The sequence below is a fragment of the Fringilla coelebs genome, assembly GCF_963513975.1.
Source record: "Fringilla coelebs genome assembly, chromosome: 25".
Taxonomy (NCBI): domain Eukaryota; kingdom Metazoa; phylum Chordata; class Aves; order Passeriformes; family Fringillidae; genus Fringilla; species Fringilla coelebs.
Window position 1 is genome coordinate 7,418,154 of NC_140051.1, and position 19,137 is coordinate 7,437,290.

General features: G+C 41.3%; 1 protein-coding gene across 7 annotated transcripts in view; it reads right to left on the bottom strand.

Moving 5' to 3' along the window:
* APLP2 (amyloid beta precursor like protein 2) overlaps positions 1 to 12,459 on the bottom strand; it is a 49,276-nt gene extending 36,817 nt beyond the window's left edge. For all 7 annotated transcript variants that reach the window (XM_084221551.1, XM_084221550.1, XM_084221549.1 and 4 more), the window contains exon 1: positions 12,331 to 12,459. In XM_084221551.1, the coding sequence (XP_084077677.1) occupies positions 12,331 to 12,405 (75 nt within the window). In that variant the 5' untranslated portion in view covers positions 12,406 to 12,459. The remainder of the gene's footprint in view (positions 1 to 12,330) is intronic.
* Between the last annotated feature and the right edge of the window lie 6,678 nt (positions 12,460 to 19,137).

Genomic DNA, 19,137 nt, shown 5'->3' on the forward strand with positions numbered 1-19,137 from the left:
AGGCTTGCAAAAAGCTCTAATGGCCATATTAACCAGCTCCTTCACAGGAAGCAGCAGAGCTCTACTTAGAACAGCTGCCTAATTGCTATTAGAAAATTAAGTGGTAATTTATAGAACAGACTCAAGCTGGCTGGGCTGAAATACCCATTACTGATTTTGCTGATCCAGAAAGTAGAACTAGCTCCACAGAAGCAAGCCTAGAACCTCTGATATTTCAGGGTTATCACTGCAGAATATTTACCTGGCTTTGCATGTTGAACACCTGAATTTCTTATGCTGAATTTTACAGCTCTTCACCCTATTGAGCTGTATCAGATTGTGTAGCACCACATGGAAATAAACAAAATGGGAGAGGTGATTTTTATCTTTGATAAAATGAGATTTTAACTTGTTAATAATCTCTCCCAGGTTTCAGTGGGAAGCACGAACCCTCTGTACACTGATAATTATTTCCTTGATGTTTCTTTATTAATTTTCTGAAAAAATTCAAGGTAGGGGAGAGAACACTATTCTTTTCTGCTCACTTGGCTGAAAAACAACTGACCATAAGATTAGTGGAAGAATTTACTAGGTGGTAAATTCTGCAGCTGCACCCACCTGATGGGCGGGTTCTTGATGAGTTTTAAGTAATTTGACACTTCACTGAGGGCTTCTAAGCACAAAACAATCAGGTGCTGAAAGCTTTATTCCAAAGGTAGAAGCAAAAACTGCCTGTTCTGCAATAGCAAGGGAAATTACTCTCTGAAAAAGAGCAGGCGGAACAGTTTTAGACAATCTTGTTATGCCTTAAAGAGGCACTATCCACCGAGAATTTCCATTACTTCAACTGATATTCCTCTTCAAGGTCTCTAAATGTACTAGTATTTCCTAGTATTTCTTAATTTGTTTTTTAAACCCTTTTCCCGGCCTATCCATCACAGTGGCTTCTTTTTTTTTTTTTTTTTTTTTTTTTTTTTTTTTTTTTAAATAAAGACCAGGTGGAGGAACTGTAAAGAAAACTGTCAAGATACGTAATTTTGAACACAAGCATTCCAAACAATTCTTTATCTTCCTGCTTGGAAAAGGCTATCAGGCAGGGAAAGAAGTGACTATTGACTTTTACTTAGAGATGCTTTTCTTTCTCCTGCTCAGATGCTCTTGGAAGACACGCCTGAATGAGAGACAAATAAATGGTCAGCCTTCCAAACAAGTTTGGCTTTCCTTGACCCCACAAGCAGATACAACGATGGAAATGTTGACTTAACATGCAAATCTGATCACTGGGACGGTGGTTGGAGGGTAGATTGATCTGCCTATTGATGCAATGGGCCACTCACCATTTTCCTATCCATGGGCAGAGTCATTTCAATAGCGCTTTCTCAAAGTCAAAGGATGAAAATGTTGCATAAAGTTCTAACCCTGGGGAATGGTGATTTTGTATTTCACTGGTTGACTTCAGACATGGCCCACTAAGGTGTTTTTTAAATTCAGAAACCCAGCTATGCACACATCTCAGCTGCAAATATTATCTCTACCTGAATCTGGCAAATCCCTGATATTGATTAGCCCCACAGAATCTACTCAGATGTCTGAAATCATAAGAGAGCAGCACACAAGAAAGCTATACTAAAATTATAGCCTGATATGCAATAGCACGAGACAGCCAGAAGCATACCTCATTCTAATATTAGTACTTCGGACATCTTAACAAAAAACACAAAAAAAACCCCCAACAAATCACTGAGAGCCCAAATGAGTTCCATGCATGCTTTAATTATCCTGGAGGCTGCCTCTCCCTGTACAATTCCTAGCCAGCCTGGACAGCAGTGGGACCAGCAGTAGGACCATGGATTTGCATTATGAGGCTGGGAACATTCTGAGAATATTGCACTGAGACCTTTGTATGCCACTATAGTACCTGTTAGAGGGGGAAAACAGGTTTGGTAACCAGCACAAAATGGATTTGTAGGTGTCAAGGCTGCAGGGCAACTCTACAGCCTGGACAAAAAAGGCAAATGGATCAACTATTCAGTCACAGTCATAGAATTGCATTAGAGGCTGTCTGTATTTTCATAGTTATACCTGTCAATTAAAGGTTCTGAATGTTAAGCCAGAGAGGTGGGAATAAATAAGAACAGTCCTCTGCTTTGGGTTGTTACCAGAGTTAATTCACTGCAGGAAGCATCCTAACAATAGTGCCAAGCATACCATTTTAAGTGCCACTCAGGAGTCAAGGTGGGGCAGATAGGAGCAACTATCCACTTAAACACAGCAGAGAAAAATGAGAGCAAGAAAGTGTCTCTACAGACAGCACTAGGCCAAGCGTTTCCATATGGAAACTAAGCCCTGATTTCATCTTTCTATGATATAAGCATTTCAAGTCTGGCTCAAGTTAAAGATGTTCCCATCCTGGTGCATTCCAACAGATTGCATCACTCCAGCATGTTCAGTCTCTCTATCTTTATTTTGTACCTTACAGGACATTTGATGTATTCAGCAGCTTAATGACTATTTTAATCCTCTTCATCAGTGAAGAGCATCATCCTGGACATGTTGTAGGTAGAGACTGTGAGATGGATGCTGCTCAGAGATCTGTGTGAAGAGCCACTTCAAGGCAGAGCAGTCATTCCAAGGCAAATACTATAAACCAAAAAGAAATCTCTGCTTTGCTTTATCTGGTGTATCTAAAGCTTGCTGTTATAAACAGTAAAAATCAGCCCTCTTTTATGGATTGAGAAACAGCTTAGAGTAGGTCAACAGCATCCTCTTAAAAAAAAAGAGGACAAAGGACTCTCAGAGCCAATGCATCTCCAAGTCAACACCAGGGGAAGAGCTGCTGAAAGTTTAGCACATTAAACCTATCTTAGTTAATGCTGCTGCCAGCTGTGGCTAAATGTTTGTTATGCCCCCAGTTATAAGATAAAAATAAATATAAGAATCACAGCCTAATAAATAAAACAACAGAAAATTATGAGTTATGCTATCAGCCACTTAGATAATGAGGAATAATGATGCAAATTTTTGCAAAAATCTTTAAGACAGTGGCATAAAGCTCAAAAAGCCAAAGTGAAATCAAGGACAGCAAAGCAAATGAAGTAAAATCATCTTTGCTTTTGCCTGGAGCAAAAGGCCATTTAGGGTCATGGAAAGCAGTGCTCCTCATGTCTCTGCTACAGCACACAGGAAGCTTGCAGCCCAAAATTTTCCTGGGTGTCTCCATAATATTCTTCCTTGGAGTACGGAGTTTAGCATTTGCACACACACACCACTAAAAGTATGACAGTGGCCATTTCAGAACAGCACTGCTCCTGAAATCCATCAGTATCTATTATAAAAGGACTACAATGCTGCATTCTACTCAGGGCCCTGCAGTGAAAGAGGGAATTAACATGCTGTAGATGCTCTGTGGAAAGCCGCTCATAGTTATATTTTGAAAAGTATTCTACTCATCATGCTAAGTCCCATGTGAAGCAAGTTGCAAAAGCTCGCTCAGCAGAATTGAGCACAACAAATCTATCCAAACCCAGAAATTTCAGCCTCAACTTCAAAATCCCTTTTGTCTGTACTGTGGATTTTGCATTTTAGCAAATCTGAAAGAAGATTTCCTGCCATTTAAAAGCCCTGCTACATGAGGAATCCAGCTCTTCTAGTTCCTCTTCCTGGCAGCCAGGATGCAAAAGGAAAGACCTGCTGTGCAGGGAGAGATCAGCTGGTTTATGTTTATTTCTTTGTCTCTTAACCTGAGAAACAAAGATATACTCTGCAGCAAGACACAAGGATTTAAAATTAAAGATTATTTAAAAACACTATGCATAAAACACAGCACTATGAATTCAAACACAGGTAATAGGTTTCAGCTCTTGTGATTAGTGCAAGTTCTTATTCACAAATTCAAATGTGTATACCATGAAAAAAAGACAAAAAGTTCATAAGCACATAGGCAGGAGGAGAGGGACGGAACAGGTGACAAGCTGTGATCCAGCCCACAAAGACAGCTGTAGACAAGGTGGACATACAGCAGTGCAAACCCTTCCACCCCATCCAGCCTTTGCTCTGGGAGGTCATCCATCTCTGCCTCAGCTATGGGGAAATTGCTTCCGAAAAAGTGGTTGTGTCCTAAACAGGACATCCACATACTGACTGGCTTTGTTGCAGGGCAAGTATTGATGCAATTTGAACAAGACAGCATTTATCAGGAGTGACGGGGCAGGAACATGTTTTTTCCCCCTCCCTTCTTTCCCCAGTGTCTCTTGCAGTGACACAATGCTCTGTCCTAAGCCCAAACTTCACACACTCAAAGGAGCACCACAACTTCATTCTGTGACCCCCTCAAGAATTCCCTCAGCCACTCCTGGGATTTGGGTCTTGCCCAGGTAAGCCACAGCATCATGTCCATCCATGCCCAAAGGCTGAGCTCTAATACCTCAATACACCGCAAATGCAAAATCTCCTTTTTTTTTGGCTGGTTACCAAGGGAAAACCTTCTCCATCGCCTGACATTTCCAGCACTGAGGCTCTACTTAAAGCCTCTGCAAATAAAGTGGTTATTGAAACCCTGCAACTCAAACTACTTGGAGGCACTTAAATCTTATCCCAAGTCCAAATGGGAGCTGCGAGCACCCTGCTCCATTCAAGAGTAACAACCGGTTTCCACAATAACATGCACCCTCAACAATTTCTCAGTTTCCTTTTTTCCTGTCAGGCAGCACATTTCAGTTCACGCACAAGCACTGCCGTACCCTGCATTTCAGAATTCATCTTTGACCAAGGCTACTAAGGCAGGCTCCGTGCTCTGCTTGGATCCTGACACCATTTCATTCTTTAGGGTTTCTAAACATGTTTGCAATCTTGCAGCAGCATAAAACAAAACACCTATCAAATTCAATTTCTTCAGTGAGGGCTTTGATAAATTATGCAGGAAAAGACACATTCAAATGCCAATACTTCTCAGGGAGCACCAACCACAGGTCTGAATCAACATTTTGCATTTAATCTTTGAGAAGAATACTTATGAGATTAAAGTAATTCTGCCCCTCTCTATTTCAGGCCACAATTACTGTAAGACAACCACTGTAAGAAGACAACGAGTGCTTGGTATTAGTGAATTATCCTAATTCACGCAGATTCCTCTAGGACCATTTCTGGCAAGTTACTAGGCCTGATATGAATGACAGAAGATTAAACACTGATAAAAAAAACAACTAAATTTAAACCTGGCAATGTGTCATGTCAAATCCAAAATCATATAGAGAATTTGGTGATTAAAGGCTTTATGCTAGAGGGTAGCATACGTCTAAGCAGAGACCAGCTTCTGTTGTAAATATGCAATCCAAATCCGCTTGAAATCTAATAGGAGTGCATAATATTTATTGTAACAGATGGTATGGGTTAAGATTTTTCTTTTTGTTGCTGTCATTTCACACCATGCAATTACATCATAACTAGTGGGATTCATCAACACAAAATCCAAAATAAAAGGAACAAAGCTTTTGGCAGGGAGCTGGAGCTAAAAATAACATGAGAGCCTTTAAAGAAAAACCCCAAAGATTAAAAATGCAAATGTTTGGCTCTTGATTTAAGCATCTCAGTACTGAAGTTAGCATAAGGCAACTCCTGGAAAATACCAAGTAGTTTGCTAAACCTCTGTTTCATCTCTGCAACATCATCACCAGATGAAGATTTTTGAGTTCACCTCACTGGCTCCATTAAGAGCTTTGCAGTGATGGGGTCAAGAACTCAAACACAACATCTTAATGAAAAAACACAAGCTCTGCTATAGTAGAGCATTAACAGAATAATAAAATTCTCACTAATGCAAGAATTGAAAGAAACCAACCCCCTGACCCTCACCTCAGAACAGCTCCCGCATTTGAAAATATAATATAACCAGAAAACATTTTTTGGAGGAAAAGAGACCTAAATGAGAACAGGAACTTTCAATGTTAAACACTGCATTTATTTAAACATGAAATCATCCATAAGGAGATGATAGTTAGCTACTTTTAAACAGAAATTTCATTGAATATCAACCTGCTGTTAGAGTCAAGTAAAGCATGGCCTCAGCCAGCTTGGTGTGCCTGTGAGTATCTGCCTGTCCCTGTCCTTGACCTGGATCAAAATACACTCTGCACTGCTATAATTTTGTTAGAGAGAAGCTTACTGTATGAAATTACCTAAATGCATCCCTGTCACAGAGCCAGAGGCTGGGATCTGACTGAGGCGTGCTGAGGCACGTTTATCATTTGCTGCACCTCGGCAGGATACCACAGGTCGGTGACACTGCCAACAGCTGTAACACACCAATGACTCAGTGCCTCACCCCAAAGCTTCTCCAGTGCAACTGGGAACCAAGGCACAGCTCCCACCTTCTGTGGGTTTCATTGGGGTTTTTTTTCAGGCTGCATCTAAGTTATACTGACAATTTTAATGCCCTTCATACTTGATAGTTTAAAAAACTTGAGCTCAAATTCATCATTTGATAATGATTTTCCCTTAATCTCAAAGCACAGTGAAGCCATCCAAGCCAAACAATTATTGACTTGTCTCTTCCATAAGTTTCTCTGAAGCTCACATACTGCATGGAATAACAACTTCAGACCCTGCTTCATCAACCGAAGGCCTTGTCTAGCCAAAGCATTCTACCCCACAGCTCACCTGTGCAGGAAATCCTGGCACTAGAAATAACTGGTGAGACTTTTGAAGGTCCAGAGGAGGAATCCCCCAAGAAAGCACTGGCAAAGAAGACTAAACTCTGTAAGCAGCCACTGATCTGCAGGTTGAGAACTAAGAATTCCCTCAAACCACTGCTAACAGATGTTACTGCACAGCCCAACAGAGTCGTTTTGAGAAACAAATCATCAGGAAAAAAACAGCTCAAGTGAAGCCACTATCCTTGCAGTAAACACTCCAACATCAGGATAGTCCAGCTGTACCAGTCATCACAGACTACTGGGCCAGTCTTGCCAGGAGAAATCCCTAAATCAGATGAAAAGTACATGAACCAGGCCTGCCTGTAGTCCAGAAAGCCTTTTGTTCTCTACTATGCCTCACCCAGCAGCGAGTTTTCCTCAGGAAACAGAGTGCCAACATGTGATTTGACTTCCCATTGTCACCAGCAAAAACGGAAAGTGAAATAAATCACCAATTGCCACAGAGATCAGGAGCATTTGACTGTGCCCACTAGTTAAGAGTGACTAGGAGGCTATTGAAAATATAAACTAAAATCAAGGTCTGCAATACATTCATTCATACAAGAGCATTACCACAGCAGGCAAACACGACAAGACGGAGTCAGAACTCAATTTAGTACATCTACAGGTTGATCTTTCAAGAATAAGGAGTACATCCTTTTCCCCACTGGCTGCATACAAAACATCCCTGTAATACCTCCAAATGAAAAGCTGGTAAGCAGCTTAGCCACATGTGCTCCTGATCAGGTGGACACCTGATTACATAAAGCCAAGAAGGCTGGGTTTGGCTGCCAGGGAGATTAGTTTAACATCATTTGCAGAACATTGGTGTTTTGATCATTCATCTCAGATTGTAACTTAGACTCCTACAAATGCACATAAAGACAAAATTTTGTGTTTTAAATATAAATCCTTCAGAGCAAGCACTAGAACCAATGGACATTTAAAAGCCAGGCTAAAAGCTGAACTGCACTTCTGTATTCTTTGGTACATAGGTTTTCCATGTCCTCCCATAAGGTAGCATAGCTTAGAGAACACTCAATCACAAATATATATTTAACTCCAATAGAGAAGGCAGATGGAGGTGGAAGTAGTAAATCTAGTGCTGAACAAGTTAAAAAAAAAAAGTGTCATTCACAAGCTAGATCTCCATGTGAAATGTGTGTGTGTGCGCATGTATATAAACCTCCCTGCTTACAGCTGCAGGAATTCATAGAGAAGTCAAATCTAATGTTAAGAAGAATCTAATATTACTCTCAAAGAAAACCCCAGCCAAATTATGCCTCCCAAAATGCACTTTTCCCTGTGCACTGCCCCTCAGAAGTGAGAGTGCTGCTCCAACAGCACCAACCACTTGCCCTATAGAAGTAACAGTATTAACAGGCTAAAGTTACTTCCATCCTATTTTATCTAAGGAGGAGCCATCAACCCTTCCAAACCAGAAAAAACATGTCATTTTGGATAATTCACAATAAAACAAACCTGACAATTTATTCTACTCACATCTTCCTTCTTACTACTTTGTAACTCACATATGGAAAATATGGAAAATTGTAAATTTTATGCACAATGGTGTCAACCCATTTCTCCCCACAAACCTGAGACTTACTGGCACCTATAGGAAAAAGCTGAAAAGGAAAATACCCAAAGACAAATGATAACACTAATATAGTTAATGCATAGTCACAGAGCCCTAAATACTCCATTTAAGATACTCAGCAAGTAAAACCTGTGGTAGGAGATGCCATTTCACTGTGACAAACACACTGAGAGAATAGAGAAAGCAGAACACACACATAATGGGTGCAGACAACAGTTTAGATGAGAGGAAAAAAAAAGGGGGGGTCCATCTTGCAATTTCAAGTACAGTTCTGAATTAAGAGCCTCACCAGAAGGGTTTCTAGGCCATTGTGAGTATTCAAAGCCTTCCAATTAAGAGCAAGTATAATATTAAATTAACACTATGTTTCAAAGGTGCTGACTGCCTGAAGTTAAAAACAAAGCAAGTTTTACTGCACAGAAGAAGCACAAGAGTCTGAGGGATTGCATCAATTTCAAAAGCCTGAGGAGTTAAAGAGCAGAGTGTGAAATGCTGAAGTGTAAAAAAAGAAAGGAAAAGGCTTTGCCTTCTAACAAGAAATAGATGGGGATGGTGTAATTCTCTTCTATTTTCAGCTGAGGAACAAGGCTTTGGTTTAAGCACAAGTGTAGAAGCAGAGGCTGCAGTCAAGTGACTTACACTTCCGAGATTGAGCCCATACACCTCCAAGACACATACAGGGAAAAGCAATGGCAGAAGACACAGGGAAAAGCAATGGCAGAAGACTTACAAGGCACATTTAGAGAGAAGCACAACTGGAGCAGAGCACAGGGAACTGCACTAATCCCTGCTTGCACTCCCAGGAGCTGGAGGAGAAGCAGTGCGTAATTATAATACAGCTAAAGCCACCTACAGAACAGTTTTTGAGTTACTTGCAGGTGATGCAACAACCACATTAACAAAAAAGTCATTCAATCCCTGGTAGAGCTATTAAGCCTAAATAACATTTAATAGAGGTGATAATTATTTCACAGGTGAAACAAGGAGAGCTGAAGGCATCCTCCAAAAAGAAGCACTCACCATCACGTGCCCTCCTACAATGCAGCAGAAAATCCAGACCTCCCCTGCAGTATCAGATTTGCTTTATTTCCATATCTTTGTTTCAGATGAGCTTTTATTGAAGCTTAGAAGAGGCACTGTATATAATCACCTTCATAGAAAGCTGTATTTGCTAAGACCAGGAAGTAAAGTCTTATGAACTGAGAGTAAACTAAAGGCCACAGGATCAAGACTGGAATTTTCCTGAGCTGTTTCTGCTCAGGACTCAAACACCGAAGTGGAAATTTCCCTAGGTGGAGTTCTTTGTTCGATGCTGCAGGCAATTAGAAGTCCCCAAGGTCTGCAGAAATGGCACACGGCTGATATTTTTGTCAGGGAGAATTTAAGCAATACAAGACAAAAATAATAGCATGAAATTCAGCTGCAAAACACACCCTTTTTTTCCCCCTCCCCCAAATCCTGGTGACTTGAGCAGGCAGGTAACAGATGTAAGCATCCAAGAGAGCTTTGGAAAAATACCAAACCTTATTTAAAAAAAAAGCCATATCAAGTCTGCATTGCCTATGATTTGATTACACAAAAAGGTCAAGTAATAAAAAAAACTTTGCACCTTCAAAGGTCTTGAGGGCACAGCAGAAGTAGTTTATCATTGGAATACAGATCTAATTAGCATAGATTTATTTTCTTTTTCCAGTTGGCATCAGTGTCCTGTCTGAGTTTCCTGGGGACTTCACAAGCAAAACAAGCAAAATTCAGACACATACTGCTATGAAAAGAAACATATTAATTGCTGGGATCCATGATTTCTCTAAACTCTTCTATTCATACTCATTTGGAAGAGAGACTGTCAGAGGTTATCAGCCATCCCCACACTATGGTCTGAAAGGGAGACCTACGGTCACCAGCACCAACCCTTGAGAACACCCTAGTCAAGAGTTCGGATACAATAATTTAAGAGACAAAAATAAACTGCCACTCCCCTTGCTCTGTCCTGCACAGAAAGAAAAACAGATTGTAGTTGATAAGAAGATTACCGGGTATTCCAGGGACAGGGAATGGGAGCTAAGATAATCAAGAGACAGAAAATCCACCTAATGGGACCATGCCAATCCAGCTGAACTAATAACTGCAGACATTGTTACACATTCTCCATAACTTTCAAATGACATCCTGATTATTTAAAAAACCAATCGCTTGCATATTTTTCATCACATTACCTGATAAAATCCAGTAATGACCACAGTCTAAAACCCAAAACAAAACCATTTACTTCCCAAGCTCTGCATCGAGAGAGGTTCTTGAGCAAATCTAACAGCAATAAAGACTTGAGAGCTGCAGTCCCCCCACTGACAAGACAATGGGAAAGAATGCAGCAAAAATAAGGATTAAAATGCCACAGCTGACATTTTATGCCAGCAGACGAAGGCGGCTATCATGCCTTCAGAGGATGCAAATTGAATTGCAGAAACATTTTCATTTTAATCCTTCTCTAAAAGGTCAGTGACCCCCCTCTCAGGGGCTGCTGGCCCCTCAACATGTGACACAGCTGTTCTCCCTCTCTGCCAGTCCTGGGACAGGCAAAACTTGGGATCTGTTTCATCACACAGACACCAGGCTTCGGAATAAAATGACAGCTAGATTTGTTTTCCAAGCTGATTTTTCATGGCACATGTCCCTAAGCAGCAGATTCCAGAAGGGATGTGCACAGCAACCAAATTTGTCTCGGATGTAAGAGAGGAAGTGACCTACAGCTGGAGGAGTTGCCAAACAGGTGCAAGAGATTGGATGTAGCATCAGACAGCCCCCTGCCACCAAGGCAATGCCAAGGAACCTGATCTGGGCATTAGCTCCATGCCCTCAGAGCACCACCATCCTTACTGCAAGATAACCTCCCCACGAGTTGTTCCACAAATAGTTATCAACCATGTTCCATTGATTTACAGAAATTTAACAGAAGGATTGGTACAAAGTATGTGGAATAGTATTCCTCAATAGCAACCAAACAAGCAGAAATTGTGGACTAGACCAGTTTTATACAACATATGTAAAAAATATCCAAGTTTACTGCCAGTTAGGAATTACCACCAGCTTTGGATTTTTGCATCACACTGAGGTAGATGTTCTGCTTAACCAAGCTTGCTAAAATTTACTGTAAACTCTCAAATCAAGTCATTCACAAACAGCCACAAGCCTTTTCTTTATCCAGCCCTAAATAACCCAGAACCTCCACAAGACTGATGCAGCTATTTTGCATTTCCAAACAACATTCAGGCATAGATTATTAAATTCTGTTTACGTGCCATTTCTCAAGCTCAGCACATATGTAGCTCCTTGTTTTGCTCCTTCCCTCTCATAAGACAAGTTATATGATCAAGTTTTTAAACTCACAAGATTTTCTCCTACTCATCTTGTTGTTTGGAGAGCTTTTAGATTTAGGATAAAGCTGGAATTTCCTCTGTCCAGTTATTTTCATATATGCAAATACAATACGTGTTTCGTACATACAAAAGTAAAATATACTCGATTATGTGTGCGTGTGTGTGAATTTATATATACACACACATACAAACACAGACTGCTATGGGCATCTAAGCCATTTCTATATAAAATGAATAGCCTTTACACTTGGCTGAAGCATCTTCCCCGAAAGCCGAGGTACCAGTTCCAACCCAAAGATTTATTTTGGATCCATCACCAAACAAATGTATTCGTTTAACCGAGATTTTTCTCTAGGGAATAGCCCTCTAACAGTCTTCAATGCTTCTGGACCCATCTGAAGCTGGCCGCTCCTGTTCCCATGCCAAGAATGCCGAGGTCACGTCCCCAAAAAAACGGCCCCAAGCATCCCGGTGAGACGGAGCTTGCAATCCAGATGAGCGGCCCGAGGAATACGGCTTTCGCGAAAACACCGGTAAAATACGAACTCACCACGCCGGGAAGGTCTCAAAGACGCTGGACAATCTCCAGGTGGCTCCACACTAGCCGAGACACCCCGAATCCCGCTTACCTCCCGCCTATGCATCAGGTACCCCGGGGGAGCCCTCCCCCGCACCCCTCACACACCTCGATGTATCCGGCGATCGCGGGCCCGAGAAGCGCCAGGAGGAGCAAGAGCGCGGAGCCCATCGCCACCGCCATCACCCGCCGCCGCCCGAGCGCAACTGCGGCCGCAGCGCCCCTGCGGGGACCCGCCTCGCCAGGCCACGCCTTCGCCTGGAGTGACAGCCGCACGCACCAATCGACAGGCGGCAGGTAGCCGCACCTCCGCAACGCTACCAGCCAATGGGACGAGGCGCACGGCGGGTGAAGCCGCCCCCCGGCGGGAAATGGCAGCCGGGGCTGACGGGAGCCGTGGGGGGACAGTCGGGGCTGGGTGTGGCGTGGCCGGGCCTCAGCCCGGCGGGCTGCTGCAGAAAGCGAGCCCGAGGGAAAACTCCGCATGGCGGGCACCGGAAAAGGCCGTGGCCTGTACGGCTGTTTGGAGGCTAAACGCTTCACCTCACCACTGCGGTGAGCAGGAACGTTCTGGCCTAATAATAGCCTAAGGAGGCGTTTTCCTCATCTAAAAATAAAACGATGTTTCCCACTCCAAAAACCATCTCTACATCTATCCCCGATTTCTCAAAGCTCTTGACCCATGTGCAAGCATAAAGTTCCCAGCCGTTTGGGTTCCATAGTAAAACTCAACACATATGACCTTTATTTTTTTTTTCTTAAAATACAGCTATTGAACAATAAAAATTATAATCATTAATGGCTTCATCCTGCTGCCAACACCAGGTGCTCACCAGACACTACCTGGAAGACATCACATGTGCTGCCACACAAGCTGCTCTGTAAACACAACACAGCTCTCCATAAACTTTAAATAAGATACATGTATTTAATTAAAAAACAGACCCATCACCACCTTCAGTTTGTGTTTCTTTTCAACCAGAGCAGAGCAGCGGTTCCTTCCAGCACAGATGTTCTGCCACTGCTACTACTGCTATTTCAGGACATTTCTGGCTTTAAAACCAGGTTTTTGTGACAAATTTGCATTGAGGGTATTTTAACTTCACCATATTACTTTAAAAATGGAAATTTGAAATAATTAGAATTTTAAAATAAGCAAACCCTTCAGGAACAACGCAGATCTACCAAGTGCAGTTGCTGATACCACAGTCCTTCCATACCTGTGCAGGGCATTTATTCGCCCCTTTTTAGTGCTTTCCTTTGTTGTCCCAATGGAAATGTAGGTCAGTTAGTTCAGGGATGACAAATGCCCACCTTGAAGATGCAACCGCTAAAGATCCCACTGGTTTCAAGAACATAAGATCTTTAAAAATACCAATATATTTTAGACTTGTTGGATTTTTTTTCACACTGACATGCAGTGAACCCATTGGCATTAAGTTAGAAAAGCAATATCATGGAATCACAGAATGGTTTGGTTTGGAAAAGCTCATCTCCTTCCAGGCCCCTGACATGGGCAGGGACACCTTCCACTAGACAAGGATAGACTATCCTATAGATTTCATATATTTGCTTTCATCTTTGTTTGAAGATAGGTGAGGTGCTTAAATGGGATGGAAAAAGATCTTAGCACAGAATGTCCCAGTTACAAAACATTTCCATTCTTAACTTCCATATTCTTTACTGGCTCTTAAAAGTGCTGTTTTCTGAAATAGGAACATTGCTGAAATGTTGCAGATGGGGTGAATCTTTACAACAGATCAATAAGCAGCCCAGTTTTAATTAAAATTGCTGAGTGGTCCGCTGGTCACTTACTATAGTCTCTTTGTTACACTATTTGTAAACCCTTAAATCTCTTTTACTGCAGTCCTCTGGCATGTATAATTCTCTTTTTAGCCTGGCCAAGTTCAGTTGAAAAACAGAGTAACAAGTTGCTTTTGAAAACTGACACATTTTATGTAAGTATTCTAATGTGCAATGTGAATACAGGAGTAAATAACAATACATTCTGAGTTAGGCTTTTCCCTTTACTTAAAAAGGAGGGATTTTTTTTTCTTCCCCAGTCCAAAACGTACAAGTTCTTTATAAAATCTTTGGGATAAGACTTTCATTTGAGGTTGAATTTATACAGAATTTAAAGTGCTACAGAAATTAATTTACTTTTAATATTTACATGGTGCTTGGTGAGAATTTATGTTCACAGCACTGACTCCAACAGTGTGATCCTTGTTTTTCTGAAAAACTTTAAATCTGGTGACTCTTGGAGAAGTCTCTCTAGTAAGTATGAGGCACAACCTTAGCTGCATTCTCACCTGCTCCTAGTCCTGCACTGTAGATACACCAGGGTGTTACAGCGAAGTCCTGCAGCAAGGCTGCAACACAGGATATTCTTCTTCAAGAGCAAGGCCATCAGTGCTCAGTTCACTACCTAAAAAGCAAGTGAAATATCAAAGTTTGAAGATCGCCATACAGAGATCAGTCCTACCAGGACAAAAAGTCCCCAGAAAAAAAGGTTTTATCTCCTAGACCTTGGTCATTCCTTGGTGATGATCAGGAGCTCTACATGCAACTAAATTCATAAGACTGCAGGATGGCAGGGAGAGAGATTGAGATAAGAGCCTCCAGCAAGATGCAAATGGTATTCCATCAGCTGGAAAAAAACCAAAGGCTTTCAGCATGGAAAGGCTTTGGGGATGGCTTCTTTCAGCCACCTGTCCACACAGGCCACAGCAGGCATGGTGACATGATGGCCATGTTTAATTCAGTGCACAGTCTGTTTCAGGTGAGCACTGGTACTTGTCTGTTGCCTGTGACAACAGCACCAATTTGAATCAATGCTGCAAGGCTGCAGCACTCCCTAAGACACCTCTCCTGCAGTTAAACCTGTAAGGTAAGCGACAGCTTACATTTATTTCCAAGAATCCCACTTTACCCAAGTTCTGGAGCTCTCAGTGCCCTTTTCCAGGACATCTGTGCTAACGAAGCACTGAGAATCTCATCCTCACCTTTGGCTGCCAATGTTTGTTCTGTAAGAAATGTTTCAAATGAACATCTCTGCCCCTTTTCACTTGCAAGACTGTGATTGTGTAAACAAAAAGAGAATATTTATGATTGAAAAAATGTGCTCTGAAAGAGTAATGTTAAATTCATGATAAAAAGAGCAAACTGAAATCATCAAGGAATGCACCTGGTAGCATTAAAGTCTCTCATTAAAGCACCAACTCTAGCAAACTGATGCACTGAGATCCTTTCAATACCCAGAGAATGAGTTCACGAGAAGTGAGAAAATGTTCTTTGAAGATTCCCACCATTCTCTTAAATTCCTGAAATTAAAGTGTAAAATTAGTCTAGCCAGTGAATTGTAATCCTATGCAGCTAAACTTGATTGAAGATTTAAAGGGGGATTGCATAATTCATACTAATTCTGTGTTACAGGTATGTGCAAGGTAGAGCTTGCAGAGGTAGAATTGAGTCAATCTGCATTTTAGGAGGTAGAATGCAAACTGACTTTAGAAACAACTAAAGAATGTGGTGGGGATTAAGTAAAGAACTCCCTATTGCTTATTATTGGAGTATCATAATCATACTCTAAAATTACTACTGCTGAACACAATTCAATATAAGAAATACTAAGCAGTGCTTCTAGGAAAAATACAGAGCACAAATGATGCCCACCTAACTGCCCCAACTCATCTGGAGCCATCCTGCCCTTCAGGCAAGACCTTTACCTATCATCAAGGCTGTGTAAGAGGCAGAAAGCAATGCAAAACTGTTATTAGCCAACTCAAACTTGATCCAACATCCAGCTATTTAAAGTGCTTGTGGGACATAATATTTCTCCAGACTCATAAATAACATCAGAAGGTTGCCAACCTGGTCTGGAATTGGACATCTGTATTTGGCTACAACACTTCTGTGTGGAAGTCCAGGGTTACTGCAGCCTTGCAGCTCAGCCTTCCATTTGTGACTCAAAAATGACACAGTGGGGACAAGATGTAGGAAGTCCAGCAGCAGTGAGATGAAAGAAACTGCTGAAGAAACTGGGCTTAAGATAGACAGAGAACAAAGATGCTCCATAGAAAGACGGTAACAAAAAATGCAGAAACCTTGAGAGGCAGACAGAAGCTTAAAAACAAAAAGGTGATTTCTAGAGGAATACAATGAAGTTTAGAAGAATGAAAGGATGGAGAGTAACTAAGAACAGATGCATTACAAATGAGGTCATACCATATAAACAGGGATAAATGGAATAACTGCAGAGGTGAGAAAAACAGCACAGAAATCCGTGAAAAGAAGTGACACAGCAGATGATGGTGGACTGCAAGCCTTTGTTTCTGCTCAGAGACTTCTTTAAAAGGGATTGGCAGGGAAGGGAGAAAAACTACCCTTCACTATACCAATAAACCCTTACTCTTGCTAGCCATCTTCCTACTGCTCTGGTCCATGCCTGAAACAGTGTCATTCATCTGGTTTCCACTGAGTTGTCTGAAGTGGGCAGATCTGCACAGCAGTTTTTGCTGTATTCACCTCAAACAGCACAATCCTTGCCTACAGCATGTAACAGACCGTTAAGGAAACAAGCCTGGCATTAATACTCCTGTAACTGAAAACTTCAGAATAACCTTTCTGTTAGGCTTGGAGATATTACAGCTTTGCTGAAGCACCAGCAGAGAAAGGTTCAATTGCATTGGGAAATGAAAAATGCGTCAATCCAGGATGCTTAAGGGCAGCACAAGAGAGGGGCTACCAAGGAAAGCTGCTGCTCCTTCAACACTGCATATGAATCTCAGCACCCACAAAATGTGCTAAATCTATGATCTCCTCTTATTTCTAGATGAGGGGCAAAACCAATGGTGAACTTAATCAGACAATTTGTTTTTCTGAAGACTATCCAAGGCAAAAGCAACAACTGAAAGACACAAGGAATCCATTTTGGAATAGATTTGCACATATGTATGTTGTCTTAGATAGCATGAGTTCTAACATCATTATAGTACAAGGATTTCACATCACTAGAGCTTCATACCTCCACCATGTTTCTCACAAGCAGCTCCTCTATGCACTGTCTCTTCCTGGTCCTTACAGCAGTCACCTAACTCCTCTTACTCCAGATCCCACCAATCCACTTTTTTTATACCACTTGTTCTTATCAGCTACAGGTGTGGCCTGTTGAGATCAGGCCTACTTCTAATCTTTAGTAATTGGTCCAGCTGCAACTCATTGGGGGATAAGATTACCTTCTATACCACTTTCATTTACCCATACTGTATTCCCCTAAATATGCAGGATTCGCTTCCCAGGAAAAGAAATTACTTCTGATATATAATTCAATAGAGTAATGAGCCCACATTCAGACTGAGGATCCCAAACACAGAAATAGCAGAGACTAACCACCTTTTTAGCTAATACACAAACTGGGAATTTTTGCTGTTTATTTTCTCTCTCCAGATGGATCTGAGGCTTTGAGCACTGACAGGATCTCAAGGCAGAGCAATGCCTGATGCTTCTCCAAGGAACTGAACACAAACATTGAACCTGACACAGAGAACTCAAAAGATTGGCGGTCTAGAGGTCTACAAGTAAAGGCACAGTGAAGACGCAGTGGGGAGAGAGGAAGGAGAGGCTGCTTTGAGGAACATTTAGTGAACTCTCATCCTCTTGCTTGGTGAGACATATCTTTCTGCAATGGCATCCTGTCTCCTTTATCTCTTCTAGTCCACCTGTGAAGACTGAAGTGATGTTTAACCTCTGAAGATGGCAGAGTCAGTCGTTCATGAATCAAGGCAACCAAACCATTACAACTTAAATAAGCTGAGTCCCACAGCTGTGGTAGAGAAGCCACCTGAAAGAGAAAAAGCCCACAATTAAAAAGAATCCATCAACAACTGATATTGGCTCATTATGGTGCTGAGATTTCTTCTGTTGTCGTTGGATGCCTCTTGCCTCACCGCTCCTCTGCTTTCCTGTTTCAGTAATTTCAGCAGTGTGAAAGGTTGTTCATTTTATAGGGGTCTTTAATGAAAGATGAAAATTCAAATATGTTATAATTAGCTGCAGTTCCACATAAGTCAGTATTATTGCAGCTTTTATATTAGATCCCCATTTGTCCCAAAAATGATTGTGTCAAATATTACAGTAGAATGATTAATGATATCAGACATAATGGAAGGATTAAGCATTGATACAGGAGACTTGCTTGAGAAGAATAATTTTAACTTCTTTTCACTCATAATTTATTTTTGTCCTCTACTGTAAAAGAAACCTGAAATTGAAAATAAAAATGGCTTGTGTTACTGACAAGCAACAGAAGAGATCTGATTCATGATTTAATTCTTTATTCAGTATTCATTGGTAGATTAAAAGCCAAATCATCGTAACAAATGGCACAGCAATGAACAACATGGAATACAAAAACCTCAGGACTTGTCCTGCTGAATAAATGTGGAATCATTTGCATCTTTGAAGATAAGAGTAATTCAACAGCAAAAAATTGATTCCTCCCTCTGCAATCAGCTCTGATTCAGCATCTGTTCTATCAGGAATCATGGAATTGCCTGTGCTAACAAGCTGTTTCACGGCACACCAAAGTTGCCTTAATTTCACCTCCGATTGCGTGTTTGAGCAGTTACTCAGTTTGCAAGAACAGGGTGTATGAGGTCATGACACAGGAACAGGCAATAAGGCATTTAAAATGTCTAAGAAACACATCATGTCTGATAATACAAATTACTGGGAACTGTAGTTTTCCATCAGCTGCATGGTACCTTTAAGTGCTTTTTTTTTCCTGTTGCACTTAAAAGCAGAATAACTCCAAAAATCTCCTCCTTACTTTAATTTGGTATCAGCACAGAAGGATGCAGTTTGCATCACTCTATTTAAACAAATAGTAAGACATTTCCTGTTACAATCATCTTT